The 19017-nt window shown below is 34.9% G+C and overlaps 2 protein-coding genes and 1 non-coding gene across 3 annotated transcripts; 2 read left to right on the top strand and 1 right to left on the bottom strand.

The window, feature by feature from the left end:
- Nucleotides 1–2472: 2472 nt before the first annotated feature.
- LOC122306834 (linamarin synthase 2-like) lies at nucleotides 2473–4395 on the bottom strand. The gene is made up of 2 exons (XM_043119354.1): nucleotides 3806–4395; nucleotides 2473–3591 (listed from the first exon to the last, which is right to left on the bottom strand). Exons 1-2 carry the CDS (start codon nucleotides 4317–4319, stop codon nucleotides 2666–2668), a joined length of 1440 nt encoding a protein of 479 aa, XP_042975288.1. The 5' UTR covers nucleotides 4320–4395; the 3' UTR covers nucleotides 2473–2665.
- An 11058-nt stretch (nucleotides 4396–15453) lies between these two features.
- On the top strand, nucleotides 15454–18162 carry LOC122307250 (linamarin synthase 2-like). The gene is made up of 2 exons (XM_043120004.1): nucleotides 15454–16360; nucleotides 16885–18162. Exons 1-2 carry the CDS (start codon nucleotides 15847–15849, stop codon nucleotides 17823–17825), a joined length of 1455 nt encoding a protein of 484 aa, XP_042975938.1. The 5' UTR covers nucleotides 15454–15846; the 3' UTR covers nucleotides 17826–18162.
- A 416-nt stretch (nucleotides 18163–18578) lies between these two features.
- On the top strand, nucleotides 18579–18663 carry TRNAM-CAU. Its single transcript is given in 2 exon segments — nucleotides 18579–18616; nucleotides 18628–18663. It is a non-coding gene; the product is annotated as a tRNA-Met (tRNA).
- Nucleotides 18664–19017: the final 354 nt, after the last annotated feature.

Here is a 19017-nt window from a genome sequence, read left to right as displayed (position 1 = left end):
TGCAACTTGACTTTTCAAAGTGGAAATATGTCTTCAAAGTTTCAATTCAAAAGTTGCCGTGTAAGAATTGAAGTCCCATAGAAAAAGTTCATCAAAACCACTACTAATTGACATGTGGCACTCAATGAATCTCTTTCCAACTCCATGAAGACCAAGTTAAAGCCTCATTTTCATTTATTAGCCTATATAAAAAAATTAAAAATAAAAATTAAAAATAAAATAAAATAAAATAAAAATAAAGAATAGAATATCAAAAATATGTTATGCATGTAAAGAAATATTGTCCAATTTAAATCACAAGTTATAAAATTAAGCATAAATTCATGCTATTAATCAATTTAAATCACAACTTAGATTTATGCATCTTAATCATTTTTCTATCTAAAACCAATAATAATGTAATGAAAGAATTAAAATATATTGGTTCTAAATGTATAAAAAATATGCAATATTTCAGCTCAATCAGTTTATAAATAGAGATATATATTATGTAATTCAATAACAATTGATAAATACTAAAAATGTAGTATTTCTCTCATTTATCTTTTCTCAATCTGTTTTTCTATTATATTTTATTTTCTACAACTATCAGCTAAGAATAATTAATTAGCTTATGAACATAGCATGCATGCAGTATTAGGATCCAAGTCTCCTAGAAAACTCATAAGGTATTATAGAATTTCAGGAAGTATTTAAACTTCATCCATCTTATAACTAAGAGAGATACTACTCATCATCTCATGTCATACATTTTACATATTTTAAAATTATTTATTATTTTTATTATTTATTATTTTAGTTTATTCTTGTTAAGCTAATTGAGTTATTTACTTATCATCCATATACCATAAACTTGTTATAATAAAAATAAAATAAAATAAATATGTGTGATGTGTGAAGATGATGATTAATTAGTATAATTATTCTATAACCCCATTTTGGATCCCTATGAAATCCCATTGTATATCGGTTTAGAAACAACAAAATATGATGCTTGAGAAAGAAAAATGAATTGGAGTGAATATGATTATACATATATATATATATATATATATATATATATATATATATATATATATATATATATATATATAATCATGAATATATTTACAGGATACATATACAATCTGAGATACAGATAAGTACTAAAACTAAAGGAGGATAATCCTAAAAATAAAAAATAAATAAAAAGAAAAGAAAAAAGAAGAAGAAGAAGAAGAAGAAGAAGAAGAAGATAAGTATAGGGCTATAAGACGAGTCATGATAAGAACTATAGGACTTGATAAAGATTAGATCTTTGATAACAACATGATCACTGACAATTAGTGAGACACTTTGATACTTTCATATTCTTCTACACTTGCACGGACTCTTATGCACTATTACACCACACATGTACATGATTTTTTGTTTTTATTATTTTCCTTATCAAATGTGTCATATACATAATAAGCATAAGAATTCATAACATTATTAAAAAAAAAAATTTACTTAAGCAGTACTAAGTAAAAAAGAAAAAAAAAGGGGGTTTCGGTACAATTTTTGGGTTCTAAATTCGGGAGCTTCATTTATGTTGGGTTTACAGCATTTTTCACCAAGAAAATTGATTGAGAAGATATTCCTGTCATCGTCTATAAAGGTCGGATAAATAAGGGAATTTAAAGGCCAACATGATTACGTTAGCAATAGATCATTAACGGAATTCAAAACTTGATTTTATTTTATCTCTTTTAGAATAAAATAATTTAAAATAAAATATCTTATAAGATTTTAAAAAAACGAATAAAAATATTATAAAATTAAAAATTTTATTTTTATTTTTATTTTATAGTTTGAAAATTTTGTATTAAGTTTTGAACCCTTCTACTCGTCATCTATCATCATATCTATACCACACACCACCACCTATAAAAAGCATTTTCAGTCCAATTCGATCAGGCTAGTATAAAATGGATCAAACATCTAAAAAATCTAAAATCATTTCTAATGTGTATTTTTGATCCATTTAGCCTAAAATATTTACATTTTTAAATATCAACTATTTATCATTATTTGCATATTTTATACTTAAAAATAGTCTAAAAAAGTTAGAAAAAATAACAAAATTATTCATATCTATCCACGAGAATCAGTAATCATTATAATAAAGTTAAAAACGAATATTAGACAAAATAAAATTGAAAAATATAATATCATCTAAAATTCAAATACATATGATCGATACTAATAGGTTAGATGAAAATTACGTAATTAACTTATATAAAGTAATATATATATATATAATTGAAAAAAAAAACAATATATATCCTTTGCTCGGTTAAGTCAATAACAAAATAACCACACATGGAGACGGTTCCGAAAATCGAAATTCTAAGGTTATATAAATTAGACTAGACCGATATACTTATCAATCCAATTCGATCCGATCAGGTTTTTCGGTCCAGAGTGATAAACTTCCACACCTATATCAAGTAGGAGAAAAATAGTTGACTTACGGAGTAAGTTCTACAATATTTATTTATTATCTAACGATATCCATAAACAACACAATAACAGCAACAAATAATGTAGAAACCAGTTCGCGAGCCCATCCCTCCCACTCGACCAGATGGATCTCTATGACAATAGCTCTACTTTTATTGTTTTACCCTACACTTATCATTGACTAATGGAGAGCCTCCTTAATCAACCTTTCAAAATTCTCGTAAGATAAGCCTCCGATATCAGTAGCTTCCTCCGCTTTCTTCTTCCATTCTACTGCCTTTTGCCTCATCGCCTTTCCCTTATCCCCAGCCATCATTTCCTTAACGAGTGCTTCGATCTCATCACGTTTAACATCATTGTTGACTTCCATGCCAATCCCCCAACTAGTGCAAGCGTATCGACAATTGGTTTGCTGCTCTGCAAAAAATGGCCAGCAAATAATAGGCACACCACCACAGACACTTTCCAAAATGGAATTCCACCCGCAGTGTGTTAGGAAAACGCCCACAGATGGGTGTGCCAGAACTTGGCCTTGGGGGCACCAGTTTGCTATCAATCCCCTGTCCTTTATGTCCTCAAAGAATTCTTCAGGCAAAATTACCGAGTCTCCCATCACTACATCAGGCCTAACAATCCACAAAAATGAGTGCTTACTATTTGCAAGCCCCCATGCAAACTCCTTCAGATGTTGTTCGGTCATAACAGTCACACTGCCATAATTCACGTAAACAACTGAATTGGGCTCTCTTTTGTCCAGCCATTGGAGGCATTTCAAGTCTTCTTTCCATAAGCTTGTACTCAGTGACTTTAGTTGGCTATCAGGGATATGCCGACTTAGCAGGGAAAGCGGGCCTATGTTGTATATATTGCGAGGGAATCTGGCCGAAATTTCCTCGAGTACTTCATATTCAAACTCATCAAATGTGTTGAAGATAATCGCTGAAGAATTCAAGCAATTTTGCGCTTCTGACCCCACAAAGTCGAACATGATATCCTTTGCGTCGGTAACTCTCATAAAGCTAGGGAGGTCCTTGAGCCTGATGTCTTTCATGCCTGGGATCCAGTCGATTGGTGTGTCAAGCTTTCCATCATGCATGAAGCTTTTGTCTGCAATACGTGAAAGAGATCTCGATATAAAATAAGTCGTTAAAACTAATTAATTGATTACAATTCAGTCACTTCTTAATGGAGGCTTCTCTTTCCTTCAGTTATGATTCTAGCCAAAGGTGCTAATAAATATGACTTATTTTTAATATTAATAATCTTATGACAGCCTCTAGCACCATGCAAGAAGCTTTGAAAACAAAAATAATCCAAGTACCTTTGAAAGGAACAAAGCCTCTTTTGGTGAGTTCAGTGAAGGACAGACATCCCTGGAAGCCACAAGCCGAGGCAGTCCAGAATTGTACCTCCGGGATGCCTAATTGTTCAGCAGCTTTACTTGCAAAACCCATAACCCCATCCGATATTATGCAACTAACAGGAGGTACTTCAGACTCATGTACAGAATTGAGCTTAAGCACTAGCTCTTTAAAGGGTGCCAAGCAGTTCTTTCTTGTGGAATCACTAAGGGCAGGGACATCTTGGGTTGCATCACGGTCAGAAGGCGGCAACCCGTCCGGTATGGTTTCGAAGCGGAAATCTGGCAGGCCCTTGACGTGATCTGCTCCTTTGGACCGGATTAAGCGCTTGTGGTTGAACTCAGTGTTGACAAAGGTTATGTGAAAACCCTTGAAGTGTAGGAGCTTGGCTAATTGCATCATGGCGTTCACATGGCCTTGTGCTGGGTATGGAACACATACTGCATGGGGTTTCTCTACTCCTACTGAACCCATCTTTATAGCAGCCTGCAGCCAATTGAGTTTATATATTGGTGGAAGCAGAGTTCAAGGATGATGATACGTAGCTTAGCTTAGTTTGCTCCTTTTATACAGAAAAAAATGCTTTGGTATTAGCCCATAGACGGAATAAAAATATCTCATAAAGTCTTATAAGAGACGTAACAAAAATAAATGCATTTGTTAACGTCACAAGTGACAACTAATATTAAGGAGTTCTCAGTCAACCATTCTGCTCGAGGTTTTTCTCACAGTGACATAATTTCACAGGAACTTAAGCTTAAACATGATAGCTTAGTTACATTTAATTTGAAAGATGCTTGTAAACATTAACGAACAGTACCTCATCATGATGTCACTTCCTTGTCTATATATTAATGTGATTAATGCATATTCAAAAGTATTCCGGTGGAGTGTACCAAGGGAAAGAGCATGTGCCACATAATAGTTGGTTGAGCGGATTGTTTGGACCAAAGTATTAATTAATTGCGTATCTGACCCTTGTATTAATGTTATTTGTTCGTATGAATACTCTATGCTCTTGACTTTCAAAGTAATTTTGTAAGTGACATTTGGTATTTGATACTGTCATACTGACATTTGGTATATCACTAATTATTTTTGTCATTTTTTTTATATTTTTTTAATATATTTAAATATCACTTCCTAATCATTAAAAAAAAAAAATTGCCAAATAATATACTGTAGCCGCCCCGGGCGGCATACGAGCTTTATTCATCGGACGGTAGGGGTCTTTTTCACCATGAACATCCAGTACATGTTAAAACGTGCAGGTTGCTTGTTAGTGCGCATTGTGGCAAATGATGCGTCCATCGGTTCTGATGCCAATGAATTTTTTGAGCAGTACAATTTTGAGTTGACTTTATTGGAGCTGTCCAACTTTGTCTGAGTTGTTGAAATGAAATTTATAGCATTGGTGAGTCATTGACCCCTTGGCTGTCACCTTATAAGCAGTAAAAGTTATAACCTATTGGTCTTATCATTGGTGACCATTATTTCTTGAATTATTACATTGGGACATCTGGAGACCAATGTCCACTCCTCTTAATGGTTTTAAATATTTTCTCATAATTATTGATGATTACACACGGCACACATGGATATATCTCATAAATGCAAAATCTCAAACTCGATCCCTTTTTTCTTCTTTCATTGCTCTCACTGTCAAGTTTAACATCACGGTTAGTAACTTAGTAAGTTACGAAGTGACAATGATATTGAATTTGATATGCCATCCTTCTTTGCTGAAACTGGTGTCATTTACCAATGAAGTTGCATTGCAACACCACAACAAAATGATGTTGTCAAGCATAAACATTAACATATACTCAATGCCGCTTGTACCTTACGCTTTCAAGCCAATACCTCTCACGTTTTAGGGTTATTGTGTCCTAACTACAACGTATCTTATAAATCTTATACACACTGCCTTAATTTCCAATCGTTCCCCATATGAAGTTCTCTTCCACATTAAGCCTCCAATTGTTCCATCTTCACTCAACATCGCACAAAATTTGATCCCCATGCACGAGATTGTGCTTTCCTTGGCTATCCTTTTGTCACTAAAGGTTACAAAGTCATGGATCTACAAACTTGTCAAATACTTGTCTCTCAAGATTTCATTTTTCAAGAAAATATTTTCCCTCTCTGCAGACCCTGGGGGTGAACAAGAACCGGCTAGATCAACCACTGCCAACGGAGACCAGCAACTGAATTCAAGAACCAACCAAAATTGATGGAGAACTGGTCGGCCAGCAACATAAGCTAGACAAAATAGACGTCGGCCAGTTCGATCCCAATTTGAACCAAGAAAAAACTGTAGAACCGACCGAACCTATATACTTTTATTTTATATATATATATATATATTCCTTATACAAAACTACAGTGTCATTTTGTTTTAAAACGTTTGACAAAAAAATAAATAGAACGACCATGTTTGGTTGAGAGCAAACGGCTTCGTTTCTAACTTCCTAGGTTAGGGTTACCCCCCCCCCCCCCTTCCTCCCTTCTCTCCTCTTCTTCTTCTTCTTCTCCACCGAACTCCTCACTCTCACTTTCTCAGTTTCTCCACTTTCTGGATTATCCATCTTCGCTGAACCCTTCATTGACTCAGTCCTCAACGGTGTCAACGCCTCCGTGACTCCGTCCCTCCCATTCAATCTCAACCGCTGACGAACCCTCAATGATGTCAACGCATCCATCCCTCTCATTCAGATTTTCTCTGTGAGCACTAAATTTCAGTCTCCGTGACTCCGTCTCTCCCATTCAATCCTAGCCAACAACGACCCCTTCATGAGCACTCTCAACTCTGATTTTCTCAATTTCTTGTAAAATTTGTAATTTGAAAATTGTATATACTATATATATAAATTATAAAGAGCATCTAATTTTTTTACACTTCATAAAATTTGTAATTATAAATTTGCAGTTCAAGTTATTTAACCATGCTATTGTGACATTGTCTGGTTAAATTGAATTCCCATGAGATTTTTTTTTGTAAATTCCATTTCCTGTGAGGTTTGGGCTATGACTGTCTAGTGTCTAGTGTCTAGATTGTGATGGCCCGTGAGGTTTGTATATGTTGGTTGGTGGCTGGTGCTGTCTTCAATCCATGTCGTTGGTTGATAATCTAATTGTGTTGTAAAAAATAAAAATTGTTTGATATAAATTGAGAGAAGATGAGTGAACTAAAACCTATATTAGAGTCTTAGATTTGTGATGTTTGCCATGTTGCAAACTAGCTGTTGTGTTATTATAATTTGTTATGCACTATGTATAAACATGTAATATTTATATTTTGTTTTATAAAGTAGATGAATTCTTCATCGACTCTCATTGATGTTGATTCAAATGAACCAACAATTAACTTGGGAGATGATTTGAGAGAGACCCAAACATCAAAATTCCTTAGTGCCCCTATTAGTAGTACTTGTCCATTACCTAAAAAACAGAAAGGGAATGATCCATTGATTGTATGGGACCATTTTACAAAGGTGGAAGGTTGTCTTGTAGATAATCCAAAGGCTAAATGTAATTATTGTGGCAAGACATACGCTTGCCACTCAAAGAGGAAAAGAATTTCAACAATGCAAAATCATTTACCTTCATGTCTTAAAAATCCTCATAAACGTAGGCCTTTGAATAAGTACCAAAAAACATTGACTAGTGAGGTAACACCTGAGGAGGGGGTTGGAGAGAGTGGTGGTAATACATTAAATAGTCTTATAACTCACAAATATAGTGAAAAGGTTGTGAGATTGGCTATTGCATAGATGATAATTATTGATAAGATGCCATTAAAATTGTTGGATGACAGAAATTTAGAAAAGTGTGTTGGTCTCTTGAACCTTGGTTTAAAGTGTCATGCCGTGTCATAGTTGCAAGAAATTATATAAAATTGTATGAATTAGAAAATGGGAAACTTAAAAAAGTGGTTAAAGATGGTGGCATGAGGATTTCATTGACAACGGATACATAGACATCGGTACAAAATTTGAATTATGTGTGTCTAACTATACACTTCATTGATAAGGATTGAAATTTCATAAAACATAAAAATAAATAAAAATAAAAATAAAAATTAATTCTTGTTTAATTCCTAATCATTGAGGGGATACTATTGGGAGATATATTGAGTCATGCTTACCTGATTGGGGCATTGATAGAATATTTACTGTAACTGTCGATAATGTAAGTTTGAATGATATTACAGTTTCATATTTGAAACAATTTTTTTACAGGGAATGTGTTGGGAGTAAGTATATGCATATAAGATGTTTTGCTCATATATTGAATCGTATTGTGAATGAATGTTTGAATGAGTGCAATGATGTCATCACAATGGTTAAAAATGTAGTTAGATATATGCATTAATCCCCCACAAGATTAGATAAGTTTAAGAGATGTGCAGAAAAAAAAAAAATGATTGTAAGAAAATGTTGTGTCTTAATATACAGACACGAGGAACTTAACCTATATGATGTTGGAGGCGGCTTAGACGTTTGAGAAGGCTTTCAGGCAAATGAAGAGTGAGGATTATAATTTCCTCTCTTACTTGGATGATGGGCACATGGGATCTCCTAAAACTAGGGAGTGGGAGACAGTGCTATTGTTTGTTAAGTTTTTTAAAATGTTTTGTGATAACACTAATAGATTTTCTGGATCTTTATATATGACAGCCAATATCAATTTTTGGAGATTTGTGATCTTCAAATGAATTGATTATGTTGAGCGATAGTACTAATAGTTCTTTGAGGAGTATAACTATAAACATGAAAACAAAATATAATAAGTATTGGAGGTCATTGGAAATGATGAACTTGTTCATGCTAATTGTTATTGTGCTTGATCCACGAAGCAAGTTAGGGCTTCTTACTTTCCACCTAAAGAAACTTCATGCTGAGTTTCGTGCTGAGAAGTTGGTCTCAAGTGTGAGACATGTATTAGTATATTTGTATGAGGAGTATAAAGCTACATTCGGTTCCACCATGAGTAGTCAAGTTCATGAACCCCCTCCAACATCTAGAACCATGAATAATGGTGATGGCAAACATGAGACCACATGGTTCCACGAGTGGTATAGGGCATCTGTTGCCATAGGATCTATTATTGTCAAAACAGAAATTGATCGATATTTATCAAATGGTTGTAATGCATTCAGCCCATCGTTTGACTTATTGACTTAGTGAAAAATTAATGAGCCTAAATATTATATACTCACGAGGATTGCACAAGACTTATTGGTCATGCCTATTTCCACAATTGCGTATGAGGCAAAATTTAGTACGTGAGGTCGTGTGCTTGATCTTTTTCAAAGTCTGTTGGCTCCGATAGCCGTTGAGGCACTTATTTGCACTCAAAATTAGTTAAGGCATCCGTCAATAGCCATTGATATCCGGGAGACTATGGATAATATGAAGAGTTTCGTAGTAGAATCAAGTAATGTTTTCTTTATTTTCATTGTAATTTAATTTTAGTATTTTTCATAATCCAAATTCACTAACATTTGATTTTTTATTCTTATTATTAATATTTATTAATATTTGTATATAGAGTTGGGCACACAATCAAACATAACAACTATTGAAGATTGAAGGTTGAAGGCTTGAAAGCAGCAATGAGCAAACATGAAAATTGATATTTTTTATTTTTTGCATTGTTGTTATGGTTAAGACAATTTGTTTTTATTTATTTATGCTATGTTTTTTACTAGTACTTTGCTATGCTTAAGACAACTTGACTTGTTTTGTAATATGTAATACTAAACATCTAGTTTTTTTTTTATTAATTATGTAGTAAGTAGTAAGTAATATAGTTACTAGTTCCTAACTATGATTAATTGAGAAAATCTTGGATGATGAATTGAGAAAAAAAAAATCAAAAAGATATTGGATGATGAATTGAGGGAAAATAAATAAATAAAAAGCCCATAAAAATGCTGAATTGGGTAAGAAAAAAGGGCCCAAAACACTGGCCCAAACCAACCTTGAAACAGCTGGAACCAATTCGGCCAGTTTTACCCCTTTATACCGATCGATTTCTATGCCTAAAATGTTTCAATTTGGGCATAAAACAGAATTGATTGGTTCGGTTTTCACCCTTACCAGACCCCTCACCCACTTCTTCATCTCAAAAAGACTCCTCCTTAGCCTTACCATGTCTTGCACTTGCCCATGATAATCCAAACCCTCCCTTTTCACTTCCCATCTCCTTCCCCTTCCACTACACATTCTCGTCACTCGTCTTGCACCTGCCTATCTTCATAGTCTGATGCCTTCTTGCTATTGCATCTATCCAGAATTGGCACTTATGTCAAATAGACATCAACAATGCCTTCTTGCATGGTGATCTCCATGAAGAGTTTTATACGTCTCTCCCTCCCAGCTTCACTCAACAGGGGCGCACAATGTTTGCCATCTTAATAAGTCATTCTATGGCTTAAAACAAACATCCTGACAATGGTTTGCCAAGTTCTCAACTTTGCTTCAACATGGTTTCAGTCAATCACAAGCAAACTACTCCTTATTCACTCTTCAAACATGCTCCTCTTTTATTGCCTTGTTAGTTTATGTTGACGACATTGTTATCACCAACAACAACACTCTTGCCATTGATCAGCTTACCACTCAACTTAACACTCACTAAGCTTAAAGATCTTGGCCCTTTGAAATATTTTCTCGACCTCAAAGTTGTATGCTCAAGCAGAGGCATTTCCTTATGTCAGCATAAATACACTCTAGATATTCTTCAGGATAGTGGTTTTCTTGGTTCTTGACAATCACCTTTTCCCATGCAACAAAATTTGAAACTCACTAGTTCTAATGGTGCTCTTTTAGATGATCCCACCATCAACCCCAACCTTGTTGGTCGCCTCGTGTACCTCACTCAATCTTACATGACCACTTCTCACTTATTCCGTTCAAGTTTTAAGCCAATTTATGGCTACTCCTACCCAACCACATTTGGATGTTGCTTACCGTGTTCTGCACTGCATCAAAGGTTCACCTGGCCAAGGAATATTTTTTTTCCTGCTAACTCATTCGTGCACTTTCAAGCATATTGCAACTATGATTGGGTTAGCTGCTTGGAAAACAAACGTTCTATTACAAGCTACTGCATATTTCTGGATAATTCACCCATTTCATGGAAATCAAATAAACAAAGCATAGTTTCTCGATCCTTTTCAAAAGCTAAATACCGCTCCATGGAACTCACTTGGCTTGTTTCTATTTTATAGACTTTGACCATTCCACATCCTCAACCAGTTATTCTCTATTGTGATAATAAGGCTGCCCAACACATCACAGCAAATTTGGTATTCCATAAGCACACAAAACACATAGATATTGAATATTATGTTGTTCGAGAGAAGCTTCAAGCTAGTCTAATTAGTACCACCTCTCATGTTTACCCCTCAAACAATATTGGTGACATTTTTACTAAAGAACTCGGTGTCGCTTCTCTTTATAAATTGATATAGTTTATGTGATACGTTAAATCTATTTTATGATAAAAGTAAGAGAAACGCTGGATGCAGTCGGCGCACAAACGGCGCGTACGGGCAGCCTTCTTTATTGAAACGGCATCATTTTTGGGATTGGAGAAACGGCACCATTTCATTCATGTTTTTGCCCGATCACCTTTATAGAATACAAGGCCTTGGGGGTCTTGTACTGGTTCCCATGCGCTCTCATATGCATCTGTAGATTTGCATCTCCCGCATACGTCAAGTGTATAATGTTGAGCCATCAGTTCCACGGTGTTGAGCTCCACTATTTCTGAGTCATCTGGCTTTGCAACTAAAACCTTGTCCTTCACACCCTCGTCAAAAGCCTCTTCCTTCAATGAACCCGAAGATTCCCCGAGGATTTTGGGAGGAATCGTTGAGTTGGGAACGGATTCAATTAGTCTTGGGGTCTGAGTGCAGGAGAGAAGGGCAGCGCCGTTGACGATGACTTGGTGGATTGCAGAGGCGATCATGGATGAGACCATTTCCAAATGATCCTGGCCGAGTGCTCGAGCGGAACGCTAATGGGACAAAACCAAACAAGGCGGAATAAGCCATTAGAATCTGGAAAGATTTGCTGGTGTTGAACATCTCTTGCAATTTGTATGAACCAAACTCGAGAGAGAAAGAGAGGGTCACTGGAATGAAATCCATGTCGCCATCGGAGTCGCCACTATCTCGTCTACGCCACCGCCACTATCCTCCTCCTCCTAACCATCTTTCTCCTCAACCCATCCGACCCAACCATCCAACTCTAGTCCGCCTCAACAGCGTTCGAATCAATTCGTCGCCTGGACTTACCCACGACCTCTCCTTCTCTCTCACCGTCAATGTCTACAGCTGGGACTTCTCTCTCACCGTCAAGGTCTACAATCGAGAGACAAAGAGAGGGTTGCTGGAATGAAATCCAAGTCTGGTATTTCGTTCTTTCCTGTTTTCTATTCTTTCTATCTCGGTTTTGACAAACAAATCAATTAAAAATGCAGCTGATGACGTGGCGACTGCATGCCGACTTCATGCGATGACTATTCCTAGAATTTCTTTAAATGTAATTTTACAATATAATATATCACATCAAATTATATTAGTTTATAAATTTTTTTGTGACTAGTATTTCTCGTCTATAGAGATTCTTTAAATATCTTTTTAATATTCTATTGAGGAATCATTATATTATATTTATTATCACAATAAATTAACACGATTTTTTTAACATTGAAACTGAAAAAGTAACTTTTGTGACGTACGTATATTTTAGATAATTAATGCATGATAGTGAATTAATTATTTCTACACATTATAAGGGTCACGGACTAGTTATAGTAATTTAATTAGTAATGACAAACGAGAAGAGGTAATTAAGGGAGAGATAATTAGTGACTAGCAAAAGTTAAAGAGTTTGTTTAGGGATACAACTATTCTGATCAGATATTTTCAGATTATTTTATTATTATTTATAAACTATTTATTATTATTTTTTAATTATTCTTATTCTTATTAACAGATCATCTAAAATATTCTTAATATAACAGTATTAATTGAATTCCAAAAATTAACGACTGGTTTTTAAATCTTGATCCATTAATTGTTTTCAAATCCAAGTTGATGAGTATTAACATAATAAACATTTGAGTTAGATAGCAATAAATGTTGATGTGATAAATCAATCTGATAGTAATAAAAGTTAAAAGGACATGATCTAATATTATGAATTATGTATCACATAAAATTATATTAATCCGTAAATTTTATTTGAGTGACATGTCTTTATGATTTAAAAGATAAATGTATGTGCGGAAAACTCACAATACATGTATGCTCTATACAAAATTTGTCATATAACATTTATTCCATGTCCAATTGCATGTGTTTCTATTGTTAGGAAAGATAAGAGAAAAAGTAAAGTAAAAACAAAATTAATTACACACGACACACAAAATTTATGTAGTTTGACAACGAGTCTATATCCACAAAATTACGAAAAAAATTTATTTTAGATGATAGTCGAATAAACAATACAATAGTACAACAGCCGTACAAAATAATACAATGTATATATATATAGTAAAACCTTAATTAGCAAATTAGATTGGTTTTAAGAGCTAAAAACAGTCCAAGTCGCGTTGAAACTCCATCAAAAAATCGCAACAAATTCTTGTCAAATCATGTCACTAAATTAGAAAATCAAGCTCCACACAGACAAGCCCAACTTCTATTACTCAAAACTAACACGTACGTGCAACGATATGTGCCCAATTGTATTTGACACATAACAAACAATTTTAAGAAGTATTTAAAGTTCATCCATCTTCGAAACAACAAAATATGATCCTTGGGTTTTTTTTTTTTTTTTAAAGAAAAAGAATGAAATGAAAGGTCCCCTCCCCCCCTTAGCTAGAGCCAAGAAAACAAATTAAAGTGGATTTGGACACCGCGCGTGAGAAGTACTGACCTTCTCACGTGCTAAGGTCTGGAGGATGGTTCCATCCTTACGCATAAAGACACGTAAGTTGAGCATGATGTCTATCCTTGACTGAAATTTGAGCATTTTGGACACCGCGCGCGAGAAGTACTGACCTTCTCCCGTGCTAAGGTCTGGAGGATGGTTCCATCCTTACGCATAAAGACACGTAAGTTGAGTATGATGTCTATCCTTGACTAAAATTTGAGCATAAAGACACGTAAGTTGGCACCTAGTCTGGAATTTAGATAGAACACACTGATGCATGCATGTAAGGGCTTGCATCTAAAAGAGCATCTACCGAAAAGATCCCAACATTTTTAACTGGAAATGATCCCATTCTGACAGCTAGCTCGGTGGCTTTTGGAGCAGACAAAAGCATATAACGAAAAAATAAAGACAATTCAAATTCAGAGCACATGATCATCATCTTAATTTGACTATCTAATATGTTGGCAAAGTTCTGTTTGCTTTGAGTTTTCGTATATAAATTAGATATCATGCATATATGGGGTTAGACAGCAATGCATTCAAATGATTTTTTTGACAGATATTACATGATATGTGTTCTTTTGCTATTTGGTCCTCAACTCAACCAACCATTTTAAGGCAAATGCTTCAAAGCTATGGTTACAAAGGAGTCGTGTGTGTGTGTGTTTGTGTGTGTATGAAGCGAAAGAGGACAATGGATGATGACACGATCTGATCGATCTCCTCCAAATTCCAATGTATAATATTCTAATTGCCGGTTAATTTGACTTAATTTACGTTAGTATTAATATTAAAAAACTTTCAAGCTGATTAAGGACACGTTTAGATTTAGAAATGACATGACATGATAATTTTATATAACGATTGAACTTGTCAAAAGAATGGTACTTCTTTTTTGTTTTCCCTACTCTTTCTGGTAGAGAATGGTAGATTCAAAGTGCATTACCCAATAATTATTATTATTTTATTTTTACTTTTTGGATTAGATGGCGGGCCAAGACCTCCATCCATTATTTTGGAGACTTGGTGATATGCATCAGCCGGCTTGCTTAAAAGGACATGAAGACAAGTTTCATAATTCAGACACCCAATAATTACTAGATAATCCACAGTATGATCTTGACTGTACAAACGACCGTGTTCACCGGCTCATTCGGAAAACGAAAACGACAAAAAGAAAAAAAGATTCAAACGATGCAACCGAAAGTGATGATTTTGTTTTACTTCATTTTAGGAGAAAATAGCATCACTTTTTAAGTGCTACTTATTATTCAGTGCTGTCTTAAATTAATACTTCTGCTACTTTTTGCATCCTTAAGTTATGAATTTAAAAAAACAGAAGCTGCATACTCCGACTATCTTATGATCAGCTTAAAGATGAACGAAAAGTACGTAGTTAACTTAATTAATTAACATATGGTGCACATTGCAACCTTTTAATGGTTAGAAGACATAATATAAAGAATGTTAGCTTGGATACTAGAGTGGCAATTTTAGGATGTAATGAAATCTCTCTAGCTCTTTCAATCATGAATATTGGGGTCCCCAAGTTCCTTTTTTTTTTAATTTAAAAAATTGAAGACATCTCCCATAACCCACCAGAAATATGAAAAATCACCCTGTTATAACTCAAAAAGAAATTGAAAAACTCCATGGCTTCTAAAATTCGAGGGAAAAATATCTGGACTTTTTCTTTAAACTCAGAAACTATACTAGATGTCAATTTTCAAGACCTAAAACATACAACTATCCCCCATCTTTCTTCTAAATTCTTTTAAACCGATTCATCTAGATCTCTACTGTATAAAGGGAATCTTTTTGTCAGTATTATTCAAAGGGGAATTCTTAACATTGGTTAGTTGTAATGTCTGATGAATCATCTCTTACAACTCTTAACAGTTTATGAAATACTTCCACTACTCCATCTCAGGGTTAATACCAAACATTTTTTCTATAAAAGGCGCAAAGCTTAGTAAGCTATATATATATCAAGTACCCTCGAACTCTGATTCCACCAAGATAGCTCAATTTGCCGGCCAGAGATGGGTTCAGTGGGAGCAAAGAAACCCCATGCAGTATGTGTCCCATACCCCTCACAAGGGCATGTGACCCCCATGATGCACTTTGCCAAGCTCCTGCACTTCAAGGGTTTCCACGTAACCTTTGTCAACACTGAGTTCAACCACATGCGCTTAATCCGGTCCAAAGGACCCGACCATGTGAAGGGCCTACCGGATTTCAGGTTCGAAACAATTCCAGACGGGATGCCACCCTCTGACCGCGATGCAACTCAAGAAGTCCCGGCCCTGTGTGACTCAACAAGAAAGAACTGCTTGGCCCCCTTCAAAGAGCTTGTACTTAAGCTCAACTCTCTAAAGTCTGATGAAGTGCCTCCTGTTAGTTGCATAGTATCAGATGGAGTTATGGGTTTTGGAAGTAAAGTTGCTCAAGAATTAGGCATCCCGGAGGCTCAACTCTGGACTGCCTCAGCTTGTGGCTTTATGGGATATCTTACCTTTACTGAACTCATCAAGAGAGGAATCATTCCTTTCAAAGGTACTTTGGCTATTTTTTTTGTTTTCTTAGTAGAACTAGCTGGATGATCGTAATTAAGCAGGATCGGTTGTACCGTATGATTAGTAATAATGAAGAAACTCATTAAACATGACCTTAACTATTGTCGGAATCACATGTCTCCAAAGAAATTCTGCAAGCAGAAATGGATAATCAAAATAAGATACTAAACTATCCAAAATACTACACAATATTCTTTCCCAAATACATAAATTCATGCATGTTATTGTTTATAAATCTGTAAAAATTGCTCCTACTAATTAAATAAACTTTTCAGAACTAAAATTACAAAAGAAAATATGTAAAACTGAAATATTATTATGGGAAATGTAATTTCGTATTATCAACGTGATTTGATGTTGTAAAACTTGAAAGAGCAGTGACAAAGATATGGAAGGATTGCATGGAAACAAGCATGGAAAGGGGAAAAAGATTTTGCCGTTCATATTTAGAATCAATCGAACAACGTTTCCTAAAAACATAAATCTGTCTTTCTCGTGTTACAGACGAAACTTTCAAAGATGATGGGACGCTTGACACACCAATCAACTGGATTCCAGGCATGAAAAACATCCGGCTCAAGGACCTCCCTAGCTTCATTAGAACCACCGACATCACGGAAACCATGTTCGACTTTATGGGATCAGAAGCACGAAATTGCTTGAATTCTGCAGCGATCATCTTCAACACATTTGATGAGTTTGAATATGAAGTACTCGAGGCAATTTCGACCAAATTCCCTCGCAATATTTACAACATAGGTCCGCTTCCCCTGCTAAGCCGGCATGTTCCTGATAGCCAATTCAAGTCTCTAAGTGCAAGCTTATGGAAAGAAGACACGAAATGCCTCCAATGGCTTGACAAAAGAGAACCCAATTCAGTTGTTTATGTGAATTATGGCAGCGTGACTGTTATGACCGAACAACATCTGAAGGAGTTTGCATGGGGGCTTGCAAATAGCAAGCACCCGTTTTTGTGGATTGTTAGGCCTGATGTAGTGATGGGAGACTCTGCAATGTTGCCTGAAGAATTCTTTGAGGAGACAAAAGACCGGGGATTGATAGCAAGTTGGTGCCCCCAAGAACAAGTGCTAGCACACCCAGCAGTGGGCGTTTTCCTGACACATTGTGGGTGGAATTCTACTTTGGAAAGTGTTTGTTGCGGTGTGCCTCTTATTTGCTGGCCATTTTTCGCAGATCAACAACCAAATTGTCGGTATATCTGCACCACATGGGGGATTGGCATGGAGGTCAACCATGATGTAAAACGTGATGAGATCGAAGCACTGATAAAGGAAATGATGGGAGGGGATAAGGGGAAGGCGATGAGGCAAAAGGCAATAGAATGGAAGAAGAAAGCAGAGGAAGCTACTGATGTCGGAGGCTCATCTTACAACAATTTCGAAAGATTGATTAAGCAAGCTCTGCATTGGCCATACAGTGAGTGAATGTCAAAAATATTACTGAAATACTTTAGACATAAAAAGAATATATAAAAATAAATTCACAAGTTGACGTGATTTGACGTGATACGTCAGATTATAAAATTATTTTTATTGTAAAATAAATTTAATGAATTACGTAAAATCACGTCAATTTATAAAATTATTTTTATATAATATCTTTGTGTCTATAGCAGTTCTTAAAATATTAATAATTTTGCTATTATGGTTACAGCCTCAGTTATGTAATGTTGGGTTCTCTATCTATGATCTGTAATTGATGGATATTGTTTTTGGGATCGACTTATATCGTGTGTAATGAAATTCTTGCAAGACCATCAAATATTGGAACTTTTTTAATAATAATCAATTACTCGGTAGAATGAGCTAGAGGAAAATTTATTATTAAAAAATTAATTTTATTACGTATAATTATTTTTATGCTTCTTATACATTTTGCAAAATTCAATATTTATTTTATATTAAAAAAATAATACAATCAATTACATCAATAAAATATATAAAAAAAACGTAAAATTGAGTGCTTATAAAACTTTTAACTGGCCATAAAACTTTTAACAAAAATTTATAGATAGCCTTCAAATATCGGAAAGTAAGCATGCAGGCCGATTTCTGGGCAGTTGGGTCCCGCCCACCATTAATTGAAAATGATTCCGGAGCTACATTATAGATTAAACATGAGGTTCAGGTCCATCTATAATTTATCAAGGATTCAAAAATGCGACATCAAACATCAACGGGGTGGTGGCGCAGTTGGCTAGCGCGTAGGTCTCATAGCTTCTGAGTTATCCTGAGGTCGAGAGTTCGAGCCTCTCTCACCCCACTAATTTTAATTTAGATATTCTGCTGCATTGAATTGTTAGCCTAATTAGTAATATCTTTAATTATTTATTTTGCAAGTTGTCAAGGACATGTTAATGTGCCACTGCTTCTTAACAAATTCAGTATCTTTTATGAAATGAACTTGCTATTAACCTTGATTGCATGAATCAGTCTCGTTTGGAATTTAGATTGAGTTTAGTTTAAAATTTGCATGATTCAATCTCATTTGAAACTTAAACTAGATTCAATCTCGTTTGGAACTTAGACTGAGTTCAGTTTAAAATTTGCATGATTCAATCTAATTTAGAACTTAAACTGAATTCAGTCTAATTTTAAATTGAATCTAACAATTAAA

This window comes from Carya illinoinensis, chromosome 4 (assembly GCF_018687715.1).
Source record: "Carya illinoinensis cultivar Pawnee chromosome 4, C.illinoinensisPawnee_v1, whole genome shotgun sequence".
Lineage (NCBI taxonomy): Eukaryota > Viridiplantae > Streptophyta > Magnoliopsida > Fagales > Juglandaceae > Carya > Carya illinoinensis.
This window is presented reverse-complemented; position numbering and strand designations above follow the sequence as displayed.

Excerpts from the sequence above, each read along its gene's own strand:
- LOC122307250 (XM_043120004.1), top strand. The coding sequence starts at position 15,847 with ATGGGTTCAGTGGGAGCAAAGAAACCCCATGCAGTATGTGTCCCATAC. Across the intron at positions 16,361-16,884 it reads AGGAATCATTCCTTTCAAAG|ACGAAACTTTCAAAGATGAT; the intron begins GTACTTTGGCTA and ends CTCGTGTTACAG.
- LOC122306834 (XM_043119354.1), bottom strand. The coding sequence starts at position 4,319 with ATGGGTTCAGTAGGAGTAGAGAAACCCCATGCAGTATGTGTTCCATAC. Across the intron at positions 3,592-3,805 it reads AGGCTTTGTTCCTTTCAAAG|ACAAAAGCTTCATGCATGAT; the intron begins GTACTTGGATTA and ends CACGTATTGCAG.